Below are 12,317 nucleotides of genomic sequence, written 5' to 3'. Positions count from 1 at the left end.
TATAAAGTTATAACATTAATTTATTTATATAAACTTTTAATTTAATAGTTTTTAAGATACCATAAGTATGATATAATAAGTATATATCCACTCATTAATTAATACATAAAATGATATATTATTGAATTTTGCTTAACAATAATACTTTAATTTTGTTACAGATTAAGTTTAAAAAATAATAGCTATTTATGCATGGGTTATATATAAAATTATTCTAGAAAAAGAAATTTATTATTATATCTATTGAAGAAAAAAAATTCAAATCTCATATATACTAAAATTTAAATAATTAAATAGTATATAAGTAAAAAATAACACTCATCTTACAAATCAATTTATAAGATTGAATTAGGTTCAAATTTACTATTTTAAGATGGTATTAAAAAAAATCTAAGTCCACAAAAATAATACGTGGTATAGAATATAAAGCTCACTGCACGAATGAAATTTTCTTTGCTTCGATTCATTTACAGACAAAAGTTGGTCGAAAGAAGAAAAAAAAAAAAAAAAAAAAGAAACAGAAAGATAGAGCACAAAAAATTGATGATAGAGGATGACGGACCCCATTGTCACAGCCTCACAGAGAGATATTTGGGATATGCCTGTTGCTGTAACCCAGATTCCAGGGGAGACTGGGTCCGCTCAAACCCTAAACGTAAAAAAATGTTAGCAAATAGACAGTTTCATCTTATAGATATCACTAAACATTTTTTTACTAGACAGTATTACCGAGACTAAGATTATTATGGATGATAAAAAAAAATTATAATATTTAATATATTCACATTTAAACTCGAAATTACTAATTAAATTAGAATAATTTTGTATCAATTAATTCATTAAAATTGTTAGTAAATAATACCATTGTGTATAGATACTCACGGATAATTTGAGGAAAATGTTATTATCTATATATTTAGAGTATCTTTGTTTTTGCATTTCAAAATTTTTAAAAGATAATTCAGACTTTCTAATGCATGAAATACATAAACCAGAAGAAGGATTCAAATTAAGTTGAAGTTAACTTTTTTTTTTTCCAAACACACACTTGGTCATAATCTTGGAAATGTCGCTATATACTAAGATGATAGGTTAAAAGAAATTCGTTAATCTATTCACCAAGACAGGTTATCACAAAACATCCTAAATTAAGTTGAAATTTGTTCAAGATTACCAGTTGCCTCCTGAACAAAATTCGTATATGCAGGGGAATGGCCATAGACATGGTTTCATGCCCACGATCCGACTTGCGACAAACGTCAATCTACATCTAGAAATCAATAGAGTCCAAAGGAAAAAAAAACGCGGCTTTAGCCGAAGTAATAAAACATAATACTAGCAACATATTTCGAATATGTTATTGAAATTGTATAGTAATTTTATTAAATTAATAATTTAGTTGGATGCCCTTTTGTTCTTGAATAAGACGTAATGTTTTTTTTTAAAAGAATTATAAAACGCAATTTGTTTTTTGCAGGTAATTAATTAGATATATTCCTTGTGTCTCTAATAAAAGCATGCATTGTGCAGTGAAGGATGATGTTGGTACTTGGCGGTACTAGGAAATGGCCAGCTGTCTCCTGCTTGCAACTTTGATGAAAAAGCAATTAAAAGAAACGAAGGAGTAATAAATATGATAAGTAAGATTTTCCTAATCTTGCACCTACCACCCTTCATTTGTTACTATAAATAACACCCTTAACTGGCTCACACAGCAGCACAACCTAAGCTAGCTAGTAAGCTTTCAGAACTCCTCTTTCTTGACAAGATGAAGGTGGTGTTTGCAAGTGTGCTTCTTGTGTGCCTTGTCCTAAGCTCCTCATTCTTGGAAATCTCAATGGCTGGTTCTGGTAAGCCTCTAGAATATGACTTGTTATGTATGACATGTGTTTTTGATTAAAATATTAATGTGTTGTGGCCTGTGGGGTGGATTTAGATTTATGTGACTCAAAGTGTGGACAGAGGTGTGCGAAAGCAGGGGTTAAGGACAGATGCTTGAAGTTCTGCGGGATCTGCTGTGAGAAGTGCAAGTGTGTGCCATCTGGGACTTACGGAAACAAGCACGAGTGTCCTTGCTACAGGGACTTGAAGAACTCAAAGGGCAAGGACAAATGCCCTTAATTCTATTATTTTATTATCCACTTTCTATGATCGTCTCTATCTCCAAACTTATGCCACCCATCTATCACCTTAGTCCTTAAGTATTTGCTGCAGCTTATTATTTATCATGTTCCTTTATCCTCTTCTATGAATTATTATATATAAGAATATAAAGATTTATGACTTGGCTGTGATCACAAGTAAAATTAATCGCCCTCTTTATTGTCCTTCTGTATACGGGATCCGTTCTAATTTAAGCAAAATGGTTTTTGGACACTGAAAAACGTATTAGTCACATAAAAAAATATAGATAAAAGAATGGGCATGATAGATGATATATAGTGATAGGAAGAAATACATAGAGAGAAATAGTAAGTATTAAAGTGAATTATAAAAATGCCTAACTATATTTTTAGTTTTTTAAATTTGATAAATGTATTTCTTTTCCTAAAATTTAAAATTTGTGATTTTAATTTTTAAAATATCAAAAATTATTTTTATCTCTCAAATTTAAAACATATTTTTAATCTATTTAATTTTTTAAAATAATATTTTTTAATTCATGTATATATATATTTTTTGTCCCTTAAATTTAAAGTGTTTTTTTATTCCCAAAAATATATAAAAAAAATATTTTAATTCTCTGTTCAAATATTATTGGTAAATCTGTTGAACAAAATTATTATCCTAATGTTATTATTAGTGAAATTATCACATTAAATCAATTGATATTATAATATTATCTTAATTTCACTATTAGTTATGCTATTAATGACCATGAGAGATCAAAAAAAAAAATTTTTAAGTATAGAAATTAAAAAGATAAATTTGAAATTTAAAATTAAAATAATGATTTTTATACTTTAAAGATTAAAAATACATATTTTAAATTTGAGAAACCAAAAAATTATATGCAAACTAAATACAATATTTTTGAAATTACTGAGACTTCAAACACAAATTTTAAATTTGGAGGGAGAAAAAATAATTACTCTAAATTTAAAGTAATAAAAATATAACTAATTATCTTTTGAAAAGTATTTAAAAATTATTACTCTAAATATAATTAGCCTTGTGTGTAAATCATTGGTGCAATAAAAGAGATTAAAATAGTATACCATTTGAATTTCATTGTCATTGATGTAATATTTTTTATTGATAAATAAAATAATGTAGTTGGTTAATCAATAGTAATGCTTATTCCCTTTAAAATTAAATAATACTTGTTTAATATTTTAATATTAAAAAATATGAAAAGTTAGGAACTATCATTAAAAGATGTTATATGCAAGCAGTTAAGTATTTGTATTTTTTAATGAATTAATGATGATAATAAGATTTAAATATAAGAGTTTATATATATTTTTAATTCCCTCATCATTAGGTTCATTTAGTGGTTCATATCAATATTTCTTTAATCTTTCTTGGGATAATATTTTTAATAAAAAAATAACTATTACTGTAAATGTTACATATTTATATTAATAGAATGACATATTATACTAATGGAGAATTTTACTAGTGTAAAAAAAGTATATAAATTCTTAATACATATTTTGTGTTGAATAAAAATTGTGTTAATTATGTTTTAAAATTATCTTATATAATTTTCTGACTTTAAAAAAAATAAATCAAGTTTCTTTTGGAAGAAAAAATATATTAAAAACTTAAATAATTAGTTTTGATATTTTATTAAATATTTTATAATATCATATAAAGTTTTAAAGTTGAGTTTAACTTAAGGGTTAAATATGTTTTTAGTTCATATAAAATGAGCTAATTTTAATTTTAAATCTTGTAAAAAAAATCTTTATTTTACATATTTTTTATTTACAAATATTATTTTTATCCTTATAAAATATTTTTCTCCTTGTAAAATGAATTAATTTTAATTTTAATCCTTGCAACATTTTTTTTTATTTTTTATCCCTCTAATTAAAGTCATTATTTTTTACTCCTAATGATGATTTAAAAATAAATAAATAATATTTATTTTAAAGACCTATAAAAAATGTAAAAGTGTCACATTTATTTTAAATACCTATTAAAAGTGTCAATTAACTTTTTAGTAAAAAAATAAGTAGTTAAAAAGAATCTTTTAATAGGTACTAAACATAATAATTTAAAATTTTATATAAATAGAAAAACAAAAATAGAATTATTAGGATCAAAATTAATACTTGTTTATTTTACAAAAAACTAAAAATATATTTAAACATTAATATGATTACCAATGATATCATGTTAAAAAAAATTAAAGTATAATATGTATTAAAAAATAATAATCCGACTAAACGTTCTTTTCTGAGTTTTCTCCCCTCAACCTCTCTTGGCTTGTGTTTAGTAAAGAAGAAATAAATAAGAAATAAAATACAAATTTGGTTAAAGAGAATAGATGAGAAACAAAATATATACAAGAAGGCTTTCTGACCAAAGTGGAGTTGTTTTAAAAGTTTATTACGTAAATGGGGTTGTTTTGAAACTATTTACGCCTTTGGGGCTGTTTATAACGGTGTCGCTATGGGCCATAGCGACACCGGTGACACGTGGCATTTTTTTCACTTCAGGGAAGCCATGAAAGCCATATAGATAAAGTCGTTACAGCCCATAGCGTCACTAAACGGCTTAAATAAAGTCGCTATAGCCCATAGCGCCACCAAACGGCTTAAAAAAAATAAATTCAAATGTAAAAAAAATTAAGTTAATAATAAAATAAAAAAAAAAATAGTGGCGCTATGGCCTATAGCGACACAGTGTCGCTATAGGCCAAAGCGCCACTTTGATAAATAATAAAGTACATATTTAATTTGTGATAAAATAATCTAAAGGAAAAAAATATATATAAAGAAAAGAAATTACACAAAAAATAAGTTTATAAATAGAAATTAATATTTAATTTGTAATATAAAATAAATAAATTTTAAAAATAATTAAGTAAATAATTCAAATTAAAAAAAATAGTGGCGCTATAGATATGTATAAAATAAACAAATTATAGAAATAATAAATTTATAAATATATATTTATATGAAATTGATAATATAATTTACTAGAATGTTGAGTATATAATAATTTTTAACAGATATATTTTATTTAAAAAAACTGGGCAAAAAATAAGTGAAGGAAAAAAATGTAGAAAAACAAAAATGAAAAAGAAAAACTGGTAGAATAAATCTGGAGAAAAAAAGAGACTCAATAACCCAAAAAAATGAAAAAAAAAAAAAAAAAAAAAAAAGAAGCTAGTGTCGTTATGGGCCACAGCGACACTGTGTCGCTGTGGCCCATAGCGACACCAGCCTTTTTTTTATTTTATTTTTTAAATTTTCGTTTTTTTTTTCTACTTAAAGTTGCTATGGGCTATAGCGACAGAAAGTCGCTGTAGCCCATAGCGACTCCAGCCTTTTTTTTTTTTTTTTTTTTTTAGTCTTTCATTTTTTTTACCTCAGTTTTTTTTTTAAATTTTTTTTGTGTTTTTTGGTTATTGGGTCATTTTTTTTCTCCAGATTTATTCTACCAGTTTTTTTTTAAAAAAAAATTTGTAATTCATTTTCTTTTGTTTTTCTACAGTTTTTTTCCTTCACTTATTTTTTGCCCAGTTTTTTTTTTTAAATTTACATATAAAAAATTATTAATAAACTTAAATAATAAATTTTCTTTAAACTACACAATTAATTATTTTTAATTAAATTTATTAACAAATTAATGATAATATATTAATTTTCTTTATTTACTTATTTTTGCCACAATTTTTTTAAAATTTAACATATTATAATATAATTTTATTTTAATTATTTAGTTTCTGTAATTTTAATTTTAAATATAAAAATGCAAAATTAAAAATAAAATTTCATTATTGCAAAGAAAAAAAATACAAAATGTGTGGCGCTATGGCCCATAGAAAAACAATATAAATTACAGAAAAATAAACTTTATAATTACAAATTAATATTTAAGTGCTAAATATAAATTAAACAAATTTCCAAACAAAATAAGTTAATAACTAAAATAAAAAATAAAAAATAATTAGTGTTGCTGTGGGCCACAGCGACACTAAGAGTCGCTGTAGGCCACAGCGCCTATTTAAAATTATTTAAAAGGAGAAAAATATATATACAAAAACAATATAAATTACAGAAAAATAAACTTTATAATTACAAATTAATATTTAAGTGCTAAATATAAATTAAACAAATTTTCAAACAAAATAAGTTAAGAACTAAAAAATAAAATAAAAAATAATTAGTGGCGCTGTGGGCCACAGCGACTCTGTGTCGCTATAGGCCACAGCGCCACTTACATAAATAATTAAATCTATTTTTTAAAATTACGTTTTTAAATAAATATTTTTTATTTTTATAAATATATAATAAGTATACTCAGTTGATTATTTTAAGATTACATTTAAATTATTTCAGTTTTTTTCATTTTTTTTCTTAAATGGTGTCGCTATGGGCTACCCCAGCTTTGTTGGCTCACATACTGTGTTGGTCCAGCCCATAGCGACACTGTTGTGGCTCATTCCAGCCATCCCTACGCCAAAAAAAAAAAGTCACGTGGCATGGGTGTCGCTATGGCCCATAGCGACACCGTTGTAAACAGCCCCAAAGGCGTAAATAAATTCAAAACAGCCCCATTTAGGTAAATAACTTGGTCAACGACCCCACTTTGGTCAAAAAGCCATACAAGAAAGATAAGAGAGAAATAAATAAGAAGATGGATCAAGCAACCTATCTTATTTTTACTCTCTTTGACCCTATTTCTTACACATTTCTTTTCTACCAAACAAAGCCTATCTTATTTTCATTTACTTTACCCTAATTCTCACTCATTTCTTCTCTATCAAACAAGATTGTAGTTCAAAGAACAATATTAAACAAACATAACTATTTTTTAAGAGATTTATATCATTTCTCATGGGAAAAAAAACAATAAAAAAAATAAATGAAGGAAAAATAAAACATAGTAAAAAATAATAATCAACACATTTATTATTTTATCGTGTAGGTTAATTATTTGAAATAATTTAATAAAAATGAACAATTTAATGAGCCCCGTGATTTATATCGTCGTAGATTTTATTGGTGAATATTTTATAATACTCGTGACGCTTTTTCATTTTGAAGAGGAAAATTTTGTTCTTCACATCATTTTAATTAGAGTTTTCTTATGTTTTTAATGAGCCCAATGATTTTTATCTCTCAAATTTAACATCAATCTTTTCAATCCTATAAATTATATAAAAAAAAAAGTTTTTTTAGTTTTTCTATTCAAACATCATTAATGAATCTGCTACACAAATATATGAAATGTCAAAGTAATAAACTAAAAAAAAAACATACTAAAATTATAAATAATGGTAGAAAAAAAGAAATTACAAATAACTTTATTATAACTAAAAAGCTTAATTATTTCTATTAATAAGCCTTAAACCACATATAAAGAGAAATAAGAGAGTAAAACTCACAGATTACTTTTTAAGAATCCTGTAAAAAAGAAAAGATTACTTTAACAATAAATACTACATTTTTATTGGAGGAAAAAATGTATCAAAAGTAAGTATATTGCAAGCATAAATCATGCATATTAATCAGCTATTTTTTTTTAAGATATGTAACAGGAGTTACTGCAATATTTTCCCAGGCAAGTTTATCCTCATGATTCATTTATTGAACATGTAATACATGAGAGGAATAATGAACAGAACAATACATTTATAGAAGATAACAGTTTGTTTCACCTACTTCGGCCCTTGTTTCATCTACTATACAGCAGAGCATTGTCCTCTGCAGTCCAATCTGAATAGTTTTCGGTAGCAAATCCATCCATGTGACAAAAAATTGGAAAAGACTAAATAAACTACAAACACAACTTAAAACATAAATGTTACCACGTTAATAATAAACAGAGACAATGGATGTAACTCCTTAGTAGTATGAATGATCTTTTGAGCTATACAAAGTCACTGTAATCCATGTTTATATTTTTGCTCCTGTGAAACCAAGCAAGTAACTTTTTGCCATACATGTTGCTCTGCATTATCATGGAATTTAGTTTGATCAGTCGCTCCAAGGCATTCCGAACACCACCCTGCAATTCATCCTTCAGTGATCAGCAAAATAGAATATGATTAAAGCACAAACATAAAGATTACAACAGCTCAAAAGTGTTTGAGTTCACAGACCTTAGACACCAACAGTGCTGATTTGATGACATAATTTCCATAAGGATCCACAAGCAGCATTCGAACATTTGGATTATGTAGCAGCTCAAAAATAATAAATGCTGAACACAGTCCACCTGAGTCTAGAAAGAACTTCTCCACTACATTACTCCCATATTTGTTGCATGAAAGATAGAAAAATTTTCCTTCAAGCTGTCTCAGTAGTCTTTCTGCAAGTCCTGGTATTTTCAGGGACAATAAATGTTGCACAACATAATTGCTGCCAGATGAGAAAACAAAATACAAAATTAAAAATAAACATTTAAATACATTGGTTAGAAAAGAGAAAACTTGATAGAAGGTAAAAACAACAAACCCGTATCGGTCTTCTGCTAGAACTGAAGCATTAAATAAGATAGCATCAATCATATTCTTTTTTGTTCCTCCTTGTGCATTGTTAAGGCACTGCTGCAGCACACAACACCCAGTCTTATCTATTGCGATCCAAAAGCACTTCATTGCTACCATATTGAGAAGATGCTGCACCAAAAAAGTCTACAATCAAAACTTAATGAAGGCAGAAATATCATAGCAAAATAATTTGACAAACCAGGTCTTATCCAAAGAGTAATAAACATAGCTTCCTTTTGAATTTCTTTAAACAAAAATAATACTGAATCTGAATCATATATGAAAGTACCATTTTTAAAGAACTTAGCCAGACAATAGCAGACAGGTCACTCTTCATTTACTTCAAATACAAAGTAAAAGAATGAATGAAGAAAATTAGTAAAAGGAAAATTTCATAAATATGGATAAAATAAAGTGGCATGAAGGTATTGAATATCTTTATACAGTCCAATATAGCAGACAAAATACTCCATTCCGATTCAGAAACTTAATGAAGACCTGCCTAAGGGGGGAAAAAGAAACATAAAAAGAACTAGCTATTATACCATGGCAGCAGTTCCAGAAACCATGAAAATAACTTTCAATATAAATGGCATAAAAAGTTAAATCCAAAATATTCAGAATAGCATCATCCCCTTAAACACAATTGAAAAAATCTTCCATTCCAATATAGCACGGAGCTATTGTTGAACCTGCTTGATTATAACTAATTGCATAAATAACAATTTTACCACATAGTTCCAAAATGTGCTTATTTGTAAAGGAAAGAAATTAGTTGACCTTGGATATTCTCGGTAGAAGCATAAAATTGAATGTGTGAAATCAAACAAAGCAGTACATAACAAAACGATTAACAAACATTACCTTATTGTCTTCACAAGAAAAATGTTTTAGACAATGCAGAAGCGCACGATGACCATTCACATCCTTAGCCAACACAGCAGCACCGGGGCTAAGAGCTGATATAACACGACTTCGTTGCTCCTGGGTGGTAAGATGCTCCAATAATTTCTCAACCGCACGGATTCTGAAAGTAGATATCAAAACCACTTTATTAAATAAAAATACATATGTATGAATAAACCATCAATTTAGTACCTAAACAATCGTTCTCTCTCTTAATTAGTCCTTGAACTAACAAAATTATATAAATAGTCTTTACCGTATTGAATATTTATCAATTTAGTCCCTGATTTGATATATTTTACTAAGATTGAAGGGTTTTAAGAAGTTTTCAATACTCGAGAGACTATGTAGCATGATTTCTAATTCTCTAGGTCTAGGGACTATTTATATAATTTCAATAGTGTAAGGACTATTTACGAGAAAGTCATGATCAAATTGCTGGATTATTCGTAATAAAGAGACGAAGTTGGTGGCTTCACAAACAATTAAGACATGAAGCTATAGTAAGCAAACAAAAATTGTTGAGAAGGGGAGAGTCAACAGTTATACCCATGAGAAATAAGACATATTTTGACTAACTGAAAGTTATACTGAGTGACACTTAAAACGATCTGATTCAGCTGCTCCTCACTGCAAATTTCCACCATCCTCTGAACAACATAGTTCCCAAAGGAGTCAACCATCAACTCGGGCACGTGACTTATGAGCTCCAAAAAGATGATAGAAAACTCCTCTCTCGTCAACATTTTCAAAGTCTCCTGCAAAGTCCTACTCTCGTGATGATCCTTAGCCAGCAACAGAACCATCCCACGCATATCACTGAACCAACGGAGGCGTCTCAATGCGGGGTTTTCTCTTTGCCTCGCCAAAGGATCGCAATGGAGAAACCCATCATCGTAAGGGTTACAAAGATTGGAACTTTGAGGGGTGGGAATTACCCCACTTCCCCAACCGTTACAAGATGAAATCTTTGAGGCACCGGTGATGCCAGAAGACCCATTGGCCACGAAATTAAAAGGTGGGTCATTGAAAGGAGAACCGAAGACGCATAAACGAGCAAACACGTCTTCTAGGGTTTGAGGAGGGTTTTGGATCGGAGACATGCAGGAGGATTGTTTAGACGACAAAGAAGAAGACTCGTTATCATCCTTGAGGCGGCATTGGAAATAAACCAATAAAATAGGAAGAAACAATAAGGGTTTAGAGAAAGGGGTTTAAAGATAGATAAAGAATCAGGGATTTTTATTTGTTGTTACCAAATAAGTAATTGCAAGAAAAGTGGAGAAGAAAGGGGATTAGGGCGAGAAATTGGGAGAGGTGGGAAGGAACAGTTGAAGAAGAAAGGAGAGTGTTGCTTGTGAGTACCGTTTTGCATGCAATATATAGTAATGAGATACTTTTCATGCGAGAGAGAGAAACTGAGTCCTCACGCGGCTATAGACTATGTGAAAGCCATGTCCCAATGTTTCCCTTATATAATGTTGATCTTCATTATGTACTTTTTAGGAAAAAATTATTCTATTGACCAAGACTACATGGTCCCACCAATATCTGAATGACACATAAATATTATTTTATAAATTTAAAATATAATTATATATCAAGTAAAGATCGAATCAACTATACTTTTAAATTTTATAAAAATAAAAAATAAAAAGACTCAGATATGTTGTTGGGTACGTGTAAAATAAGCTAATTTTATTTTTTATTATTATAAAAAAAATTAATTTTCATCCTTAAAATGTAAAATTATTATTTTTCCTCCTTATTCATACATGATATTTATGTGTTTAACTGAAAGTTAAATAGCAATTTCATGTGATATTCACTCATTTTTTAATAATATAGTGACAGGCCACACTTTTATATCTTTTCTAGATTCATAAAATAAATATATCATTTATACGATTAATAAAAGTGATATATTATTTTAGCATATACTTTATTTTAATTATTTTATATTTATAACTTTTTAAGTATTTTTATTATATTTTTTAATTAATTACTCAAAATGACTCACATTCATTATTAACTTCTCTTCCATAATTAATTTTAATATTTTTTTACTATTTATTTTATTTTTATTTTTTAAAATAGAATACATGAAGACGCTAAATACTTTTCGTATCCTAGTCTATGTTTAAATGATTGTATAAGAATAATAGTTTTTAATTTTAGTATATAAAAATAAAAATAAAATATTTTGTAGAGACTAAAATTAAAATTTATTTACTATATAAGATAAAATTAAAAAAATGAAATTTAGAAGCAAATAATTTTTTTTGAGGAACAAAATCAAAAGGCGCATTTATAATATATTATTTTGAAATAAACTAAGAATATATTTAAATCATCAAATATTTTTGTTTTCCAACCGAATGGGCAAATGTGTGTAGGCTTCTTTATGTATAATGTTAATCTTGACGTCCTTTTAGGAAGAAAGTATTATATAATGTAAGAAAAATGTTAATCAACACATTAATTAGGAAGTTAAATTAATTTTTTAATCGAGAAGTGTAATAATATAATCTCTGATTTCTAATGGCCTTTATAGTATATATTTAACTATTGTTCTTTTAACGAGTATCTTAAAAATTTAGTACTAGAATATGTAATCTCTATTAATCTTCAAATAACATGTTTTTAGTTTATAAATTAAAAAATATATATATATATATATATATATATATATATATATATATTAAGAAGAGATTTTTTAAGAATAAGCTTATCTAAATTT

At 27.1% G+C, this 12,317-nt stretch overlaps 2 protein-coding genes across 2 annotated transcripts; one reads left to right on the top strand and one right to left on the bottom strand.

Annotated features, from left to right (window-relative positions):
- Window positions 1-1,691: 1,691 nt before the first annotated feature.
- LOC109797785 (peamaclein) lies at window positions 1,692-2,283 on the top strand. The gene is made up of 2 exons (XM_020357923.3): window positions 1,692-1,850; window positions 1,937-2,283. The coding sequence occupies exons 1-2, from the start codon at window positions 1,769-1,771 to the stop codon at window positions 2,119-2,121; spliced, it is 267 nt and encodes an 88-aa protein (XP_020213512.1). The 5' UTR covers window positions 1,692-1,768; the 3' UTR covers window positions 2,122-2,283.
- A 5,358-nt stretch (window positions 2,284-7,641) lies between these two features.
- On the bottom strand, window positions 7,642-11,021 carry LOC109796860 (pumilio homolog 12). Its single transcript, XM_020356687.3, has 5 exons — window positions 10,127-11,021; window positions 9,536-9,698; window positions 8,637-8,800; window positions 8,282-8,540; window positions 7,642-8,187 (listed from the first exon to the last, which is right to left on the bottom strand). Exons 1-5 carry the CDS (start codon window positions 10,678-10,680, stop codon window positions 8,050-8,052), a joined length of 1,278 nt encoding a protein of 425 aa, XP_020212276.1. The 5' UTR covers window positions 10,681-11,021; the 3' UTR covers window positions 7,642-8,049.
- Between the last annotated feature and the right edge of the window lie 1,296 nt (window positions 11,022-12,317).

Source organism: Cajanus cajan, chromosome 6 (assembly GCF_000230855.2).
Source record: "Cajanus cajan strain Asha chromosome 6, NIPB_CcT2T_4, whole genome shotgun sequence".
NCBI classification, from domain to species: Eukaryota; Viridiplantae; Streptophyta; class Magnoliopsida; order Fabales; family Fabaceae; genus Cajanus; species Cajanus cajan.
Note: the sequence above shows the minus strand (reverse complement) of the source record. Positions and strands in the feature narration are given on the sequence as shown.

Excerpts from the sequence above, each read along its gene's own strand:
- LOC109797785 (XM_020357923.3), top strand. The coding sequence starts at position 1,769 with ATGAAGGTGGTGTTTGCAAGTGTGCTTCTTGTGTGCCTTGTCCTAAGC. Across the intron at positions 1,851-1,936 it reads AATCTCAATGGCTGGTTCTG|ATTTATGTGACTCAAAGTGT; the intron begins GTAAGCCTCTAG and ends GGGTGGATTTAG.
- LOC109796860 (XM_020356687.3), bottom strand. The coding sequence starts at position 10,680 with ATGTCTCCGATCCAAAACCCTCCTCAAACCCTAGAAGACGTGTTTGCT. Across the intron at positions 8,801-9,535 it reads TTTCTTGTGAAGACAATAAG|CATCTTCTCAATATGGTAGC; the intron begins GTAATGTTTGTT and ends TTTTTGGTGCAG. Across the intron at positions 8,188-8,281 it reads CAGCACTGTTGGTGTCTAAG|GGTGGTGTTCGGAATGCCTT; the intron begins GTCTGTGAACTC and ends GATGAATTGCAG.